A 21,757-nucleotide genomic window follows, 5' to 3' on the forward strand; every position below is an offset into this window, starting at 1 on the left:
TAACGTAGAATTTCAAAAGAAGAAAACCCTGCTGTGCTCTATACCGATTCATGTATGCTAGGGTCGCGATTAGATAACTGAACAACCGATCTTTATTTCAAGTCCATCTCACGTCCATTGTATCTTTGACGTATTGGGTAATTAGAAAAACGACGGGATAGAGTTATATTTATACGCTTTCCTTGTGTCCTTTATCCATCAATTAATTCACTGCTATCAGTTATGACCAGTTAAAACAAGTGGTTTCCATGCAAGATATGCCCACATTTTGCAAGAAATGGATGGAGAAGAGGTAAAATCAATAGGGCTTACCCCCTCATTCAAGACCTTTTGATCCGTAATACATTTACGTTTCATCAGATTTGGACAACAATTTTAGCCCCCCCCCCTCCTCCCCCTCCTCCCCCTGGAGGCCTCAAAATCCGTACATATTTCAAATTTTCCGTGAAAAGCAGGGTCTATAGCCCTAGAAGGTAAGGTCTGATGCTACCAAAGTCGAACCCATCCAAGTGCTTTTGATCCTTAACACACAGTTTAAGTTCATCGTGAAAGGTCCACAAACTTCTTTCATAATTCAAATTTTGTGTAAAAGGCAGGGGCAGATGCGTAAGAAAATTGAACTCACCCAAAAACAAGTGATATAAATATATATTTTAAGTTTTATCAAAATTGGATAAAAAAAATCGAACCGCCGGATGGTCTACAACCTGGGTATTACGGTCAGATCTAAATATTAAAGCCACCGGCAGATTTCGTCAAGACCACGAGATGTAAACAGGGTTATGGCGCGTGATTGTTGCAGAGGATTATGGGTTAGGGTAAGGGCTAGATCTTGGGTTAAGGTTGGCGCTACATCTCGTGACCTTGGCGAAATCCGCAGGTGGCATTATGATTTAAATCTAGCCTGAGTATTACATACTTTAAGGCCCGATTTTCAGGAAATGCGAACTCAACCGTTATGGGGTAACGGTGATATATTCGAATGCCTTATAAATCGGAAAAATTGTAACCTCTAGAGGAAACACAAGCTAAAAACGCGATTTTCCGTACAATCAGGGGCTATAATCCAAGAAGTTACAATCCGATATGCACGAATATGGAAAGGAACCAAACATACATTTAAAGTTTCATCAAAATTTGTGAAAATTTGCTGATGATAGTACCCTGCATTGTTCTCACAAAAATATTTTATCCATTGCCAATATCTCCAAAATGATCTCTATTTGATTGCTAAATGGTGTGAAAACAACGGGATGGTAATCAATCCTTCGAAAACAAAATCAATGCTGATTTCATCAAAACACAAAAGAAATCAGAAAAACCTAACTTTATTACTCCATGGTGAGAAAATTGAGACGGTTACTACCGCAAAATTACTTGGAATTCAAATTGACCAAGACCTTAATTGGGAAGCACAGATAGCAGATATGTCTAAAAAAAACTTGAAGCAAAAGTATTTCTCCTAAATAAGATAAAAGATCATTTACCTTACGAGACAAGAATTTTGTTTTATAATAGTTACAAACTACCAATATTTGATTATCGCTCTATTATTTGGGGGAATGCTACCAAAGTAGATTAAACATTCTCTTAAAATTACAAAAGAGGGCAGCAATAATTATTCTTGATGCACCAATTGAAACTCCGTCCACCTCTTTATTTACTAAACTCGGTTGGCTTACCCTTACACAGGGGATTCTTTATAATAAAATTTTCATTCAAAATTATTACATTTAATACTCCACTTTATCTAAACTCCTATTTTATTGAAAAATCTCTTGTTTCCAAAACTGATAACTTGCTCCGTTCACAGACCAGTAAATCTCTTTTCCTTCAAAAATGCAAAACGGAATCCATGAAACGTACTTTTCATTAGTCTGCATGTCTTTTATGGAACAATCTGCCTTTTGATATAAAGATGTGTAAAAATGTTGAAAATTTTAAGATTAAACTGAAAACTCATTTATATTCAGTACTGAAGAAACCATGATATTCAACTGATGACATACTTATTATTTTTCATGTATATTTAACTTGCAACTGCATTCTATCTTATTTTGTGTGCAATTATAGTGTTCCTTCTATATTTTACTTGTATAATGTATATGTTTTGTAGTTTAGGAGTGACTTCCCAAACTTCCCACTTTAAAATGCTATTGCATTTCAAATGATTTTGAATTTATCCTGATATTACATGTATATATGTCTTTGTAGCTTAGGAGGGACTTATGGAAGATTAGTTTTTTTGCAAACTAAATAAGTTGCCTCATTAAATAAAGTTTTTTATTTTTATTATACGGGATCGCAATTTTTGTCCCATCTGAACGACTGAACATTGTACCTTGCCATGAGGAACTGTCTCGGACAATACCTCCTGGTTAGCGAGGCAGTGCCTTACTCACAGAGCCACCACGGCTATCTTGAAAAAATAAAAGTAAGATTTGATTTTCCAAAAGGCCCACATGTTTTTAAGGACACCTGTAAATCATCAAATTGTGATACAATCGTTTCATAGATACGTTATGTTATATAAATTCGTTGGCAAACAATTACATACTCAAATGTCTTATTTTCAGTGCAGAAGCCAAAAACATATATTTTGGTAAACATTTAAAGTAAACATAGCCAATATTAAAGGTGCTGTACCCTGCTATACCGTAATCTATCACATTAATATTTTTTAAAAAGTTGCACAGAACATTTGTTTACATTTGTGTTTTTGATAAAACTTTCAGAATATGCACAAATGACCCAATTTATCGTTTGTCATTGACATTTTATCTGATTCAAAGTCTTGCACTTTTTAAAAAAAAAAATCAATTTTATGACGTCGCTTTAAAAAAATCTAGGTCAAATATCAAAATTCTAAATGCGCCGATCAATTGCGAATTGTGAATGCTTTCCCAAAAATATGACGATATTGAAAATTGGATACAAATTGTAGGACGAGTAGGATTTTGGAGATTGCTTTACATTTTCAAAATGGTGGCACTTCCGGCGAATTATAACTTTATGAGATTGCTCTTAAAAGTTGATAGACGACTACGACTGACAAATATTTTTAAATATGGCCAAATTAAAGAAGTTGAAAATCTGACTTCATTTTCAACGGGGAGATAATCGGAAATTTTTTGTTGACATTTCTGGCTTAATCCACCCATTTGTAATGTATTCTGAAACTTTCAAGTCGAAATCTTCAAAAGTAAAAGAGTTACGCTCAGAATTTTCACTCTTTCACTTTTGAGCTTAAAATTGGGTAGTGATTACTGTGGCTAAGTGGGTAAAACGCTGGCCCGCTAGCCTTGACGTCGGGTGTTCGATCCCTGCATTGGCCGAGAAAGTTCATCTAGATTTTCCGGCGTGGTTTCCCCTTGTCAGTGATGCAGGACGGAGGGCCTGACAAGGACAGCTGTCTAGTAGTTCGGATGGGACGAGAAACCGCAGTCCCGTGTACACATTGGCGTGCACGTAAAAGATCCCTTGGCAGTTGGAATTCTATATATAAGAGTAGGCCGTGGTTCCGCTGTCCGGGGAAAATTTCCCAGTTCGGAGCAGAACAGTAGGACGTTAAACCCCATTTTATTAAAATTGGGTCATACGAGGCTACAAATTGGTGAACACCGCATTTAAATTGGTTGAAAAAAAAAAAAAAATCCTTTGATGTCTAATATTGGTTTATTTTCGTCGATGACGTCACTTCCTTTTATCCTTTTTAAAGTTTTAGTTATTCATTCACCTTTTGAACTAAATACCTTTCGGAGAGTATAGGGTTTAATAATCCGAAGAAAAAAATATAAAAACTAATAATAATCTTTACAAAAACAATAGTTTTTAAAACTAATAATAATCTTTACAAAAACAATAGTTTTTATACTACGTAGAGCGGGGTCGGGTATCCTCGGACTGTCGGGTCCACTCGGACGTTATCTTCTGTCAATCCTAAATCAATTCTGATTGGACGAAAAGCGTCCAACATGCGCGACCTGTCTTTCTCGTGACCTTCACCGTCGGAGAAAATTCGTCTGCTGTTGCTGAGCTAGTATTTAATTGGTCAACAAACATAAATTACTCCGCCTGAGTTGCTGCAAGCGCATGCGCTAAGCTCCTAGATCATAAATATAAGTCATCTACGGACTACTTTACTGTTATATTCTTGTTTTCTCATAAATTATGTTTACATTATGTTCCGTCCTTTGCTATGAAAACGAGGCTAAGCTAGGGTGCATTCGATTAGAATACAATCCTTTGTCCGAGTTTACACTCCGCAACTCCGAGTCAATCGGGTCTGTCCGGGCAATTTTTTTTTCGTCGTATTTTTTTTTTTTATCTAATTTTTGGTAGATCTATATCTTCATATTTTTGTTTGTCTTTTTCGTATCCTTTATTAAAATTGTAAATTAATAAAAAAAAATATCAATAGCTAGTCTTTTTAAAAAAAAATTTTCAGTATGAGCCATCAGATTAGACTCAAAGATCCTAAAAAATTAAAATTAAGGTATGCATATCGGGAGATGAAAATGGCTATGCAGATGGTCAACAATAAAACCATGTCGGTGCGGAAGGCCGCTATTGCATATGGGATTCCTAAAAGCACCCTGCATGACAAATTAAAGGAAAAAACTCCTTTAATTCCCATCCCAAGAACCATTTTGTCCCCTGACGAAGAAAATATTTTGGCTGAATGGGTCATCAATATGTCCAAAATTGGGTATGGTAGGACAAAGTGTGAACTTTTAGCTAAGGTTAAAAGTATATTAGACAAAGATACAAGAATAACCCCGTTTAAAAATAATATGCCTGGCAAGGACTGGTATTATGGATTTATAAGACGCCATCCAAATATATCTGTCCGTACAACAATGCAGCTTGGTAAGGAGCGCGCTTTATTGACTCCAGAAAAGGTCACTATGTGGTTTCATGACTTCAATGAATTTATGTCTATAGAAATAAAAGACAGCACTATATATGCCGACCCGAGCAGGTGGTACAACGCGGACGAATCCGGCTTCCCTCTTTGCTCAAAAACATGTAAAGTTCTTGCAGAACGAGGCCAAAAAAATATCTATAATTTCACCTCGTCAGACAAAACACAAATAACAGTTTTGGCAGCCATGAGTACTGCGGGACACTACATAAAGCCTCTGATTGTTTTTCCCGGGCAGCGATTTTCGTATAATCCTCTTGAGGGATTTGAAGAGGCATCATTTGGCAGGACGGAGAACGGGTGGATGGACAGCGAACTCTTTTCTACTTGGCTTCGGGATATGTTCATACCAGAAGTGGTAGAGAGAGGTGTCCGTCGACCCGTTGTCCTCTTTGTCGATGGGCATTCTACCCATCTTACATTAGATGCCTGTGATCTTTGCAGGGAGAATGGTATAGTTCTATACTGCTTACTGGAACACGCCTCGCATCTAATGCAACCTTGTGATTTACGTCTCTTTGGCACCCTGAAAGAAATGTGGAAACAGTCCGTGCGCCAATTTCAATCCGATCACATTGGCCAGGTCGTAACAAAACAGCTTTTTGCACAAACTTTCAAGGGGGCCTGGGTCAGGGCTACTACAATTGAGAACGCTGTAAAGGGGTTTAAGGATGCGGGCCTTTTTCCTATGGATCCGTCAATGGTTTTGAAAACTTCAAAAATGGACCCCAGTAAGATATTTATAAGGCAAAATACTCAGCAACCTATTCCACCATCCTCCTCTACTGGGCACTCATCAACACCAATATCCATGCATCCATCATCATCATCATCATTGGCAGCTTCATTTGGTCCTGCATATACAGCATCATCAACATTATCAGCTACTAGTACTACTCATATTTCTAATGTCAGCCCGTCTACGTTTCCTAAAAACGCATCATCATCATCATCAACTACTAGTACTACTCATATTTCTAATGTCAGACCGCCCACTTTTCCGAAAAACGCATCATCATCATCATCATCATCAACTACTAGTACTACTTATATTTCTAATGTCAGACCGTCCACTTTTCCGAAAAACACATCATCATCATCTACTACCCATTTTTCTAATGTCGGACCGTCAACATTCCCCCCTTCACGCATCATCGTCATCTAGAACTCTTGTTTCTAATGTCGGGCCGTCAACTTCCTCCATTTCATTACTATCTCCGAACAACGCACCATCATCGCCACCCGGTGCATCCATAGCACCTCTTGGTCCCTTGTCATCACTTCCATTGCAGCCATCATCATCATCATCATTCACCGTAACTGCCGACATTACACCCCTACCATCTTCAAGAAATGTAGAACAATGGACCGCGATTCCTATTGGACCAGTTGCATCATTCGTTTCTTCAGCGTTTGAACAGAATTTACAATTACCACAAGTCGCGCTTAAAGTTAATGGCCCAAAGAGGACCCCCCTTCCAAAAGCCATAACCGGTGACAAGTTTAGGAATTTGTTATTGCAGAAAAAACAGGACAAAGAAGATGAAATTGCCTCCAAGATAGCGAGAAAGAGAGAGAGAGAGGAGAAAAGAATAGAAAAGGAGAAGCTTAAAGAACAAAGGAAACTAGAAAGAGAGAGAAACAAGAACGAGAGAGAAGAGAAAAAACGCTTACAGAAGCTTGAAAAAGAAACCAAAAAACGTAAATTAAACGACGACACGGATTCAAGCGAAAGTTTCTCCGTTGACGATGATTCAGGTGATGATATAGCCGAGGTCAACGCAAATATGTGTTTCAGGTGTGATCTACCATACAAAGAGGAAGACGCTAGTTTGTGGATAGGGTGCAACAAATGTCCACGGTGGTTTCATCGTAGATGTGTACACATCATAGATTTGATGGGCTTCGACGAGGAGGAGATCGAGAATTTATACTTCGAGTGCGATTACTGTTGTTAATTTACTAACTTTCTGGCAGCATGGTTAAAATATTTGTATTGGTAGTGAGTTGTATTAATATAATGAATTAAATTCTAGATGAAATTGATTTGTTAGGCAGATTCTAATTGTTTTAAATTGTGCTACTTGGTTAAAAAAAAATTCATTAAAATCTACTTTATTCAATTGTACAGTTAAATTTGTTCAATAAAATCTACTTTTTTGTACAGTATACAACTAATTAAAAATCTCTGAATTAACTTACAGTGTAAATAAAACATTTAGAGTGCGAGAATTTTTTTTTTTTAAAAAAGTAAAAATGTCCGGATAGACCCGAAATGTTGTCCGAATACATCCGACATGTTCGACAATACCCGAATGCGCGTGTGTAGTTCAACTTCATTCGGCACACGCGAGCCTCCACTTAGCTGGATTTTTTGCTTCCAGTTCGTATAATCGCATTCGTAACATCTCATATAAGTATTTTTTTTCAGTTTCCACTCAGAAATAACGAGGTTATGAACAGGTGGGCTTAACTGTCCGAAAGTACCCGACCCCGCTCTAATATTTTAAAAAAACTAATTAATAAAAATCGTAATATAGATTTTTTTAAAAATAAAATAAAACCAGCGGCTGCCAGGAAGGATACGCCCACATTTTCGAGAGATGGATAGAGAACAAGCTAACAAGAAAGTGATTTTTCCTACAATCAAGGGCCATAATTCAGGAAATTACAATTCGATATGCGCATATATCGAAAGGAACTGAGATCTTTGTGTTATAAACTTACATTTCAAGTTTCAACAAAATCGGATAAAAATTGTGACCTCTATAGGGTCCACAACCCTGATATACCATACTTTTACGCTATTTGAGAACGAACGGCGGCCATTTTGTCTGTCAATTTTGGGGCGATTTTCACAAAATTCAAACTCAACTGTCCTTAGGGTCGAACGGTAATATAATAATACGATTTTTTAAATCGGATAAAAATTATGACCTCTAATGTGTCCACAAGCTAAAAACATGATTTTTCGTACAATCAGGGGCCATAATTCAGGAAGTTACAGTCCGATATGGGCAAATATTGAAAGGAACCGAGATCTTTGGGTTATAAACTTATATTTTAAGTTTCAACAAAGTCGGATAAAAATTGTGACCACTATAGGGCTCACAACCTTGATATACCATATTTTTACGCTATTTGAGAATGAACGGCGGCCATTTTGTCTGTCAATTTTGGGCCGATTTTCATGAAATTCAAACTCAGTCGTCCTTAGGGTGTAACGGGGATATAATAATACGTTTTTTTAAATCGGATAAAAATTATGACCTCTATAGGGTCCACAAGCTAAAAAGGCGATTTTTCGTACAATCAGGGGCCATAATTCAGGAAATTACGGTCCGATATGCGCGAATATCGAAAGGAACCGAGATCTTTGGGTTATAGACTTACATTTCAAGTTTCAACAAAATCTGATAAAAATTGTGACCTCTATAGGGTCCACAACCTTGATATACCATTTTCTTACGCTATTTGAGAACGGACGGCGGCCATTTTGTCTGTCAATTTTGGGCCGATTTTCACGAAATTCGTATTCAGTCGTCCCTAGGATGTAACGGTGATATAATAATACGTTTTTTTAAATCGGGTAAAAATTATGACTTCTATAGGGTCCACAAGCTAAAAACGTGATTTTTCGTACAATCAGGGGTCATAAGTCAGGAAGTTACGGTCCGATATGCACGAATATCGAAAAGAACCGAGATCTTTGGGTTATAAACTTACATTTCAAGTTTCAACAAAATCGGATAAAAATTGTGACCCCTATAGGTTCCACAACCTTGATATACCATATTCTTACGCTATTTAGGAAGGAATGGCGGCCATTTTGTCTGTCAATTTTCGCCGATTTTCACGAAATTCGAATTCAGTCATCCTTAGGGTGTAACGGTGATATAATAGAACGGTTTTTTAAATCGGATAAAAATTATGACTTCTATTGGGTCCACAAGCTAAAAACGTGATTTTTCGTACAATCAGGGGCCATAATTCAGGAAGTTACGGTCCGATATGCACGAATATCAAAAGGAACCGAGATCTTTGGGTTATAAACTTACATTTCAAGTTTCAACAAAATCGGATACAAATTGTGATCTCTATAGGGTCCACAAGCTAAAAACGTGATTTTTCGTACAAACAGGGGACATAATCCATGAAGTTTCGATCCGATACATGCCAATATCGAAAGCAGCCGAGATCTTTTGGGGATAAACCTATATTTCAAGTTTCGTCGAAATCGGATAAGAATTGTGACCTGTAGAGAGTCCACAAACAATTGTGGACGGACGGACGGACAGGGGCGACGGCATAATACGTCCACATGAAAATGTGGGCGTATAAAAATTAACCTATGTCTGATATAGACCACCGTAGTAGTCAGACTCACAGTCGTTCGAAAGTATTTATTAGCTTAGACCGTACGCCTAAAGGACGTTTTCTGAAATCCCATGACCCGGGACTGTCAAATTCCAGGCAAATTGTTAATGTTTTGTGGCCATCAATTTTACATAATGATAGAATTGGTTAAACATATTCCAGGATTATGTGTTAGTACAGACCATTTACAACTTACTGATAGTTTCATTGAATACGAAAGGATGTTATATGAGGCTATAAATTGAAGCAGTTGATAAGAAGAACGGTTTACCATGAGAGATACATAGAAAAACTGTAAATGATTAATTTGTTGTTTACATGTCAAGCGATAGTTTATTCCTGTGTAAATAAACTCTCCGTGACATAGATTGCGACTTGATTTTCGGCTTGTGCTATAAAGCTGCAATTTTGTACGCCCCATAATTATGGGCGTATCGTCGCCCATGTCGGTCTGTCAGCACTTGTAAACGCTGTAGAGGCTACCGTTTTTATCGGATTTATTTCACTTTTGGTGTGAAGCATTATGATAAGAGTATGAACCAAACTGATTTTCAGCATTTCGCTCTCAGTACCGGAGTTATCCCCTTTATCGAAAACATCTTTAACGCGATATAGGATGGAGTTTTTAATGGATTTTTCCACCAAATTTGGTGTGAAGCATTATGATATGAGAGTATGAACCAAATTGATTTTCAGCATTTCGCTCTCAGTACCGGAACATGGGGTTTTTAACGGATTTTTCCACCAAATTTGGTGTGAACTGTGAAGCATAAGGACGTGGGAGGGTGAACCCTTTTGTTCTTCAGTCGGGGAATGCACCATATTGATTAACAAATTTTTTAGCATCTAGTTTGATCGATGCTTTAAGACATGAAACTAGGTATATAGTGTCACTACATCAAAACCTTGACTAAATTCAATCATCAGAATTTTCTGCTTTATAAAAAAAGATAAAATTACAATTAATGAATGTGTCAACTAAATATTTGGGATTGACCCCGGGGACAGTGTATTCCAACATGGCTCCGTGATCATTTTCAAGGGGTAAACGGGGGGAAAAAGAAGTGCTTTCTATATCTGCACTACAAAGGGACCCCCTTTCTGGATTAACGTCGGGATTTACAATAAATGTATATTGCCTTCATCAAATTATCATTATATTGCCTTCATCAATTTATTTGTCTAATCTGTATAAGTTTGCAATGTCTACAAGACTACATTATTCTAAACTTTGTGGGATTGTGATTTTCTTCGAGTTTGTATAATTTTAAACGAGATTCGAAGATTAAAATGATGTAATTGTTACTTTAAGTATTTTTATTAGTCTCACTCCGCTCAGCCGGCAATTGAAAAATATAAAGTGAATTGAAGCGATATTTGGGGGAAATTTAATTGTCTTTTATATACTACCATTACCCAATCTATGGACAGACAAGTAACTGACACCAACATTTCTTCTACGTGGATCATAAAAAAAAAAAGATGAAAGCATGTCGTTTAAAACTAGGTGACACATATTTATTGAGTAGTAATACAAACCATATGGCTTAGTAATAAATAATACTATATAACTAGGGATATGAGGTCATGCTAACACGACAAAACAAACTGACATACCAAGATTTTCGCGGTTAATGATATCGACTAAATAGGCCAGTCAATCTAGCCCATTTTATGGCTTGACTAACCACAAATTGCAAAAGAAATGCTCCCACCTGTATTCACTCAAATAAAGGGAAGTATTGAGATTATCACGTGCCTCTGTTATATAACGTGTCCCTTAGATCATCCAATAATCAATAATGACTTTTTTATTGCGCTTACTACGGATATATATATCCAAATTAATTAGCACAACCGGAAAGCTGCACTACTTTGTTTCACGGTAAACGATGAAAAGATAAAAGGTATGCCGACACAAAATGATTTCAACACTGGTTTAATAAAATAAAACCATGTACGAACAATCCAAACCATTAGACAAAATTCGAAGTCCTAAAAAAACGGTATAGGCAAAATAGTGTAATAAGGCAAAATAGTGTAATCAGCATATGGACTGTTCACCGTGTACAAAATACACGACAAACAGTGGTAACAGGTGTCCGGAAGAGTAAGCATACCCTGCCTGGCGCCACACCCGCCATAGCTGCATTCAAATTATTAGGCGAAATCTCGGTAAAATAGCGTGATTGGCCAATGGAGTATCGGTATGCAAAATGCACGTGATGAACAGTGTTAACGATGTAGTAGACAGACATTATCAGGGAGATAGTATACGCGTCAATTAAATATATCTATACTATTCAAAAAAAGTAGGGGATATTTGATTTTTAAGTGTTATTAAAGTCACCTAATGAAACTGACGAAGAAACAAATGACAAAATGAAATGAAGTTCACATTCATCGATTTATTCCAAATGATCGTTAGACTAAGTAAGGCACAGACTGACCATTATAAAGGTAAAATGATACCCTTGGTCAAACAGCAAAGTTACCACAGCATCACAACCAAGTCAGTAACGGGTAAATCCTCCTCTGTTTGCCAAACAAGCATTGATCCGACGTGGCATACTCCTAATGAGACGTCTAAGGTCATTTTGGTCCAGATTGTCCCATTCCTGTTGCAACGCAGCAGCAAGTTCTTGGACATTGGCAGGACGTTGTTGACGTTGACGTAACCTCTGTCCAAGCATGTCCCAGACATGCTCGATGGGGGAGAGGTCGGGACTCAGTGCTGGCCAAGGTAATGTGGTGATGTTCTGTTGTTGGAGGTAACCTGTAACGATCCTGGCCCTGTGACATCTTGCGTTGTCATCCTGGAAGATGAAACGGCGGCCATGACGTCGTGCGAACGGCACAACATGGACTGCCAAGATGTTGTCCCGGTAGTACTGGCCTGTAACACGCCCTGCAACAACATGTAAAGCCGTTCTTCCAGCAACAGTGATGCCTCCCCACACCATAACAGAACCACCCCCAAATCGATCATGTCTGATGACGTTAACGTCTTGGAAGCGCTCGTTTCGACGACGCCACACCCTCCTACGTCTGTCCAAAAAATCAACAGTGAACCTTGACTCATCTGAAAACATCACATTGCTCCAGCGTCGATTATCCCAGTGTTGACGATCCCTACACCAACGACGTCTTGCCTGAATGTGATGATCTCTCAAACAAGGGATCACGCGAGGACGTCGGGCGCGAAGGTGACCCCTATGCAGTCGATTCCGAATCGTCTGGCCACTCACTCTCACACCAGTGTCTGTTTGAAGACGAGCGCTGATCTGATTTGCTGTGATGACACGATTTCTCAAGGAGAAGGTACGGATAAATCGATCCTGGGCTTGAGTTGTCGCCCTTGGTCGACCTGAGCGTGGTCTGTCCTGTACAGATTGTGTATCACGGTATCTGGACCATAGCCTGCTTATGACAGACTGAGAAACATTCATCGTCCGCGCCACAACCGCCTGTGTTGTGCCGATCTGTAGCATGCCAAGGGCACGTAACCTTTCATTTTGGGTAAGCCGACGCATATCAAAATTTGTTTTCTGGTCACTAAAACAATTAAACTGATGTTTCCACCCTGGAATTCAATGCCACAATGACTGTAACATTCAAAGTCAGAGTCGTGAAAATCTTGGATTGGACCCCCATGATGATCCCAAGCATCACCTGCATTCCATGCGGTAGCTATTGGTGCGTTTTGGCGTCACATGTAACTGGAAATGTTTCTTCTGTTAGGTTCTATAGTGACTTTTTTCGTAGTCATTTGCATATTTTAGTATTATGCCCCCAAAATCAAATATCCCCTACTTTTTTTGAATAGTATAGAATAATAGCCGAGAGAGACATTTTATATTTACCAATCAAGTCAATATGACGGCCATAAAACTTTTTAAAGGTTTTAATAAGTTAAGTTCGCAAGTATCCCTGTAGTTGAAGCTTAGATGACAAATGCCTCGATCTACTTAAAAAATCAGAATAAAATGAACAAGCTCTCGCGTAACGAATTAGTTGAGACACAAACACTCCATAAGCTGGTGATATTGGAATGTTACTACTAATAAATGGAAAGTTAACAATCGGAAAGTCAAAGTCATCACGTTTATCGTACAATTTAACACTAACTTTATGGCAATTGTCAAAATCGAGACGCAAATCCAAGTAGGAAGCGTGATTGTCACCGTCAGTAGTGTTTTTAATTTCGAGCTCATCAGGATATATGAATTCTACATAATCACTAAATTTTGTATTATTCAGTGATAGAACATCATCGATATATCGGTAAGTGAAATTAAAATGTCTGACTAATCGTTTATTTGATTTTACAAGTGCCTGTATGTAATCGGCTTCGTAGGAATAGAGAAACAAATCAGCAAGCAAAGGTGCACAGTTGGTGCCATTGGGGATACCTACCACTTGCTGATAAATTTCCCCTCCAAATTCAACAAAGATATTATCAATTAAAAAATCCAACATCTGAATTATCTTGTTGGCGGTGAATTTATTTTTGGAATCACTATGGTTCTTGACAAAATATGTGGAATTGTAATTAACAACTAAATATTGATATCTAACATTTCCTGATTTAGATGAAAAGACACTGTGAATAATGTCTTTTAACCGAGCTTTTAATTTACTATGGGGAATTTTAGTGTACAAGGTAGAAAAGTCAAACGTTTGTATAGATGAGATTGAAGCAAGTGATCTAGATTGTAAACCATCAAGTAATTCTTTGGAATTTTTTAATATCCACATTTGATTAAAACCACTACGAGAGTATATTTTGTCACATTATTTTTGAATACCCTCTTTCACTGCCGTTAATATGGATGTCAATACTTTTGAAAGTGGTTTTGTGGAACAACGGGATGAACCTGCTATAAAACGTTGCTTGTAGGGATTTTTATGTAGTTTAGGTATCCAATATAACAAGGGCAGATCTGTATAGGCATCTCTACATGGAGTACCAAATGAAGTGAGTACAGATCTGTGATTGGATATAATTTCTAACATTTTAAAGTACCCTTCGTCCGTCTTGGAACTATTCATAAATACTGTCATTGCATATAGAAGAACACCATAGTAGGGGATATTGAAATGCAAATACCTATGCAGGTTGTGATATGATAAATTGTCATGGACACTTGACATGCTTTGAGAGTATGTTCACAGATGAAGAACTTATCGCCCCAACAGAACCACTGAGTTGCACGCGCGACACGCAATAGCGCCAAACACTTTGGAGGGGTTCATTGTCAAATTTGACACTTCAAGGAAGGGTTGATGAAAACTGCTGCGTGCTGGTTTATCCTATCCATGTTTGCTTTCCTATCGGTTCTTGCATAAGATTTTACTGTTTAGCGTATCTTTGCTTTAGTGTCTTACGTTTAATTTGCAATGAGACGTCTTCAACATGCTGAACGTCTACGTGCTATTGGCATGCTTCAAATGGGTTCTAAACGGCGAGCAGAAGCCAACATGTTTAATGTGTCACAGTCTGTGATCAGCAGACTGTGGAACCGGTACCAACAAACACACAATGTTGATGATAGACCTTGTTCAGGTCGTCCTAGAGCCACTACATAAGCCCAGGATCGATACATTCTTACACAGGTCCTGCGAAATCGGGGACAAGCGGCCAATCAGCTTTCTTTAAACTTGTACCAAGTTACAGAAATTCAAGTTACAACCCAAACGATTAGAAATCGGCCACATGCAGCCCATTTGCATGCGCGACGACCCCGCGTGTTGTGCCTCCATTAACTCGCCAGCACATGGCAAACAGGCTCAATGGTGTAGGAAGCGTAAAAATTTGGGTAATCGTCGATGGGCGCGTGTAATGTTCTCAGGTGAGTCCAGATTTACTCTGGATTTCACCGATATGCATTCTTGCGTTTGGGGGCGTGTATATGAGCGTCATCCTGACGTTAACGTCAGACAGCGTGACGTGGGTCTGTTATGCCCTGACTGGCAGAACGGACTTGCACCGATAGTTCTGCCCTTTGCTCAACGTGCAGGTCGACGTTTCATCTTTCAAGATGATATTGCCCGTGCCCACCGCGCTCGTGTCGTGAAGGACTACCTCAAGCGTCCCCATAGTGTCCATATGTCTTGGCCAGCCATGAGTCCTGACCTTTCACCTATAGAGCATGCCTGGGACATGATCGGGAAACGTGTTCGTCGAAGTCGACGTCAACGTCAACCGACAACACTGCAAGAATTGGCCGTGGCACTGCAAGAGGAGTGGGTCAGATTGCGCCAAATCGTGATTGGACGGTTGATTAGGAGCATGCCACGACGAATTGCTGAATGTCTGAGGATTGGTGGAGCAATTACTCATTAATAAGACAAAAATCAAAAACGTCCAATTTCACTTTTGACGGTGTATCTCTTTGCGAGTGAAATGGGGCCGCCAGATAAGCCGCCCATATGAACTGTTTATGTTCATGTGTAGGCAATTGGCCTGTTATTAACATACACTGGTTACCTCTAATAAAAACAGCAGTGCATTTCCACTGTTTTCTATTGTTTCTGAATATCCCCTACTTTTTTTTGAAGAGTATATTTACATAGTAACACTGTGGTTTTAATTGGCTATAGTTACCACTGTCTATGGTTACATAGTATATAGGTAACGGACTAAAAACATGTATACATGTGTGTTAATCTGTTGTATATTATGGGTACAATACAATTTAGGAACAATGAATGGAAGATAATAAAGGGATAGATTAAGCAAGTTAATTAATGAAATTAATGGTCAATTGTTGCTTATTGACTATTAAGTCAAGAAACGTATTTTTTAATATTAAACAATAATTCAATTAATTGTTAATTTAATTGTTTAATAATTAATCATGTGTAGGCAATTGGCCTGTTATTAACATACACTGGTTACCTCTAATAAAAACAGCAGTGCATTTCCACTGTTTTCTATTGTTTCTGAATATCCCCTACTTTTTTTGAAGAGTATATTTACATAGCAACACTGTGATTTTAATTGGCTATAGTTACCACTGTCTATGGTTACATAGTATATAGGTAACGGACTAAAAACATGTATACATGTGTGTTAATCTGTTGTATATTATGGGTACAATACAATTTAGGAACAATGAATGGAAGATAATAAAGGGATAGATTAAGCAAGTTAATTAATGAAATTAATGGTCAATTGTTGCTTATTGACTATTAAGTCAAGAAACGTATTTTTTAATATTAAACAATAATTCAATTAATTGTTAATTTAATTATTGTTTAATAATTGCCTGAAGAGCCGCTATCGCGGTTAAAACGTTAGCATGAAAATGTAGTTTTATTTTGCCATCTTTAATTTCAATTATATATTACCAAAGAGCAGCTTTATATATATAGATGTAAAAGTTAAATGTTCATGGTTTATGTCTTCAAGTTTGAGGTCTATGAAGGGAAAACAGTAAAAATTAATGGAAATGTACACTTTAAAGTTAAACAATCTAATGACCTGTAAAAGTAAAAATATGATATATTTGATAATATGTCCAGGTTATAATGAAGAGTATATAGGCAAAACCGAATCACAACTGAACATAAGGATGAACCTACACAGATCCCACATTGCTAATGATAGAATGATTCCACTAAGCGAACACCTAGATACATGTGGAAAGGGAAAATTTAGGGTATTCCCCTTATATAAACTCAATTGGTCGGATAATAATTTGCTAGAAAATAAAGAACGGCATTTTATTAAAAAGTATCACCCTAAATTAAATGCTGCATAATTTTATATTGGAATTTGATATTGTAAAATATTTATATTTGATATTATAATTGTCATGTATATTATGTATTAATAACGCCATGACGTCATGTAATTGTATACCATCTCATTATTAAATGCCTGATGATCCCCAGAGTTGGTGAAAGCGCTAGCTAAGATGAAATTAGTTTTTTTCTTTCTAAAAACCTCACTTTTCTATATATTATATAGATTATATATTATATATACATATATATATTTTTAAATCTCGTATTTTCATTCCGAAATGCGTGCTTTGACAAAATGGTATGTATCCTTTCGAATCTGAGAGGATTGTTATGAGGAAGCTGCAAGAGGGACATCAGCAATCGTTATGATCACGTCGTCGGGTTTGGCATCCAGTCTCATGATTTCGTTTCACTGTCACTTTTTGTTTAAAAATTCTCGCGATGTGCATGCAAATTTTTGAAAATAAAGCGGTTGATGACCCAAGTGAATACCGGTGTGCAAGGTAGAAAGTCGTCGGGAGCAGGTGACAGTGAAGGTTTGCTCACCTTTGAATTGATTTTGGACGTTTCTTTTGGCTGCCAATGATGTTGACACACGGTTATAAACATAAATCTGTCAGGGTATTTTTAGGCTATTATACGCGTAAGATTGATGATGATTCGGGAAGTTTTTGTTTGACTTCTCGCGAGCCTGTCATTTTGTTTTATAATTTTTTTTCAACCACACTCAAAAAGACGTTCACCGCGTACGTGATGTCATCATTACTAGGGAAATGACAACCGGCTAGTTCCTTTTTCATTTTTGTAAAACAGGTGAAAGTCTGACGGGATTAGTTTCAAAACGGCGCAGATTGTCACGGGGCGTCAGGAATCTGACACGTTTCTGATCCGCAGTCAAGAGCTTTGGCACCTATATTGAAGAAACTTTTGTCATTCCTGACTCGTTGGCGATAATGTGCTCAACCCTTTCATGTCCACGGCACTGGCAATATGTCAAATTCTCAATCGTCGATCAGCCACCGCCATCTCATGCACCCGGGTAATGTTTTCGTGAATGGTTGCTGTTGATGGCCTTCCAGGACGCCTGTCACCGCCAGGGCTCTCTCTAGGCCACACTTAAATTCCGCAGCCCACTTTTTTACTGTGGAAAAGGAAGGGGCATTATCCCCTAAAGTGGAGATCATGCCGATATCACCCCCTAAAGTGGAGACTATGGATCGGCATGTATCTGTGTTGGGTTTAGTTCTTTAATTCAGTTGCAAATACTTGATGACTGTCCTATAGCCAGTTTCGTCTATTTCTGATGATTTGAATGGGTAGGTTCACAAGATGGTCTGGTACGAAGACAATAATAACACTACAGTGTTGCAGTTCCCAATTACTCTATCCTTTTCAGTTAGCCCTCGTATCCCTGAAGGAGAATCGGTACTTACGTGCAGCTACAGGGTATAGAACCCATTCTAGACGCTCGGCGGTATTACGACAGAAAATGAAGAGCCTTTATGGGAAATCATTCTGTAAATGACACATATATCTAATATTATACATACTTTTTTTTTTTATTGTGATTGTTTATAGTTTGGTCGCTACACTCAGCAACAGGGTATAGAAGAGTTTAGACGCTCGGCGGTATTACGACAGCAAATGCAGAGCAGTCTTCTTCTTCTTCTTCTTCCCATTAACGAGTCGGCCTCTGTTAGAGTGTCATTGACTAGGGCACATGCACAAACGTATAGGAAACCTCTCCGCAAGCACTTAAAAGTCCAAAGGTGGACAGTATGTACAGATATTAACAATTAGTAACAATATATACAGGTTTAGATGTGGTCTATCATAGTTTGTGCTGTGTAGGGTTCCAGGGGATGGTACACAATCTGGCCCTAAATTCTTCTAAGGATCCCGCCTCCATTACTTGTGATGGGAGTCCGTTCCAGTATCTTACTGATCTTGGGAAGAAGGAATGCTGGTATTTCTCTTTCTTGGCCCTTGTTTGTCTAAGTTTGTGGTTTCCTCGGGTTCTGCTGTCGCCGGCTGTGTAAAACTTCTCTGGGTCAATGGCAATCAGTTGGTGACAAGAGTCTGCTTCCACCGTCTGTGTTGGAGAGATTCCCATTGGAGGTTGTCTAAAAGTTTTGTTACGCAGTCTGGGGAGTTGTCTTGGTAGCAGTTGAAAGCAAAGCGGGCTGCTCATCGCTGTACTTGCTCTATTTCTCGTATGGTAGTTATCTGGTGCGGGTCCAACACTGTTGCCGCATAATTGAGGACTGATCTAACAAGGGCTGTGTAAGTTGTGGCTTTAGTCGAGGTGGTGCACCTGCCAAGATTTCTCCTCAGGAAACCAAGCATCTTAGAGGCCTTCCCAGTTGTCTGGTTGATATGTTTCGTCCTTGTTGATGGTTAATCCCAGGTATTTCCCACTATCAACTACTTCCAGTGATTGTTCATGTAGTGAGTATGTCACCTGATGGATTTGACGCTTTCCTGGGACTTGAATGACTGTACATTTTTCCGGGTGGAAACTCATCTACCACTTCCTCTACCAGTCTTCCAATGATGTTAAGTCCTTCTGGAGGGCTGCAGCTTTTTGTTGTTGCGGATGCGACGGAAGAGGAGACAGTCGTCTGCGAACAGTCTGGCGTCAGAGGATGTTGCTTCTGGGAGATCGTTGTTGTATGCTAAGAAAAGTAAGGGGCCCATGACTGTACCTTGTGGTACTCCGGATACTACGTTGAGTTGGTCTGACTTATGGTTCTCGAGTATCACGGACTGCGATCTGTCGGTCAAGAACTGCCTAATCCACACAAGCGAGTTATTTCTCACTCTGTAGAAATCCATCACTTTATCAAATGCCTTAGAAAAATCTAATAGGATGATGTCTGTGTGATCTCCATCCTCAATGTGCTGCATTATGGTGTTCACAGTTACAAGGAGTTGCTATTCACATGACCGTTTGGATCTGGTTTCGGTCGAAGTGATCCATAATGGAGCTATGCACTATGTGTTCTAGTAGTTTGCAGGCAATTGAGGTTAGAGAAACAGGGTGGTAATTAGCAGCAACATGTCGCTCTCCTTTTTGTACACTGCTACGATGTTGGCTTTTCTCCAGTCATCTGGTATTGTTCCTTGGTCTAGAGAAAGCTGGTACAATTTCGTAAGGTAAGGTGCTAGATGGTCTGCCAAGTTTTTTAGTATGAGTGCTGTTATATCGTCTGGTCCTGTGGCTTTAAAAGGTCTCAATCCTTTGAGTAGTTTGACTACACCCCTCTCACTGATATGGATGGGATTCATTGTTGGGTGAGGGCTAGGACCTTTGTCTGGCATGCTTGTGTAATCTTCGTTGGTGAATACAGACTGGAATTGTGTGTTCAGGATGTCAGCTTTTGATGGTGTGTCGCTGTGGAGATATCCGTCTTTGTTCTTGAGCGTTGTTATGCCAGTAGTCTCGTTTTCTGCTCTTAATATACGACCAAAATCTCTTAGGGTTTTTATGGAGGTCTTGACTGACGATGTTCTGCATGAAGCTCGTGTGGGCCTTTCTGGATTCTCGTTGTAGGTATGATTTGATTTTCTTGTATCTCATCCAGTCCTTTGCATCTTTAGTCTGTTTGGCTTTGGTGTCTGTTTACTTAATCGACGCAACTGAGTATTCATCCAAGGATGGCCGTGTCTTGCCAGGCTTCTTTTGGTTGGAATATGTTTGTCTATCGATTCTGTGATTAGTTGTTTTATTGTTGACCACATGGTATTAATACTGGGGTATTGGTTGTTGTTGAACTTTCCAAATTCTGTGTCAAGGTGGTTCCCCATATTTAATCTTTCGCCTGGTTTGCTTTGCATTTGATGTTATATCAATCATTAGGATGTCGTGGTCGCTGTTTCCTATAGGAGGCCTATAAATAAATAATCTGATTATTTAAGTTGTACTTTGTAACTTATATGGAGAAAACGTGATGTACATTTTAGGAATCAGCTTTCACAAAGAAATGGTCTGGCATCTCCACAGCTAATGTCTCCCCAGTAAAAGTTATAAGGTCCCCACAATACCATGCTGTCTTCGGCACAACCTGTTGATAGGTTCATTGTTACTTGCCCATCCATTGTACTGTGTTAGCATATTATTAATCCATCGAAATATGCCTTCTTCTTGTTAATCTGATCCCCCGATTAAAACACCAGTACCATTTAAATCTGTAAAAAAAATTGACATGAAACATTATTTTATAATTGGTAACTTCTCGTGTTTAGATTGTCATTGGTACTATACCCTGTAGTTAACATGGTTCGACATATCACTTTCCTGACTGTTTTCAACATACAATAAAAATCAAACGTCCTTTTGAACAGACAAATGACTTCGTACTTTCCCATCTCGATGTTGTACCATCGGGATATATATCACAATTCTCTGCCGTCTTGCCCTGCATCGTGTCCGAGAATGCTGTCTTACTATAAAACATTTTTGCAATTTTGAAAAACGGATTTAACAAAAACAGTTGCAACAACCCATTTCAATACGAAAAGGAGGCAGACCACCATTAAATTTACAAATTGTAGTTTGTCTATAGCAATTCTCTCTCTCTCTCTCTCTCTCTCTTCTCCCGTTTTGCATGGGTATTTTTGTTGATGTTTGGTCTAAGGGGAGACGGAGAAAACTTAATACAACGGAGAAATCTTTATACCGCGGCGAAAACTTTATACCGCGTA

General features: G+C 38.5%; 1 protein-coding gene across 1 annotated transcript; it reads left to right on the forward strand.

The window, feature by feature from the left end:
* The first annotated feature begins 4,547 nt into the window (after window positions 1-4,547).
* On the forward strand, window positions 4,548-6,989 carry LOC126817869 (uncharacterized). Its single transcript, XM_050545041.1, has 4 exons — window positions 4,548-4,851; window positions 4,945-5,436; window positions 6,512-6,722; window positions 6,983-6,989. The coding sequence occupies exons 1-4, from the start codon at window positions 4,548-4,550 to the stop codon at window positions 6,987-6,989; spliced, it is 1,014 nt and encodes a 337-aa protein (XP_050400998.1).
* The last annotated feature ends 14,768 nt before the right edge of the window (window positions 6,990-21,757 follow it).

This window comes from Patella vulgata, chromosome 4, assembly GCF_932274485.2.
Source record: "Patella vulgata chromosome 4, xgPatVulg1.2, whole genome shotgun sequence".
NCBI classification, from domain to species: domain Eukaryota; kingdom Metazoa; phylum Mollusca; class Gastropoda; family Patellidae; genus Patella; species Patella vulgata.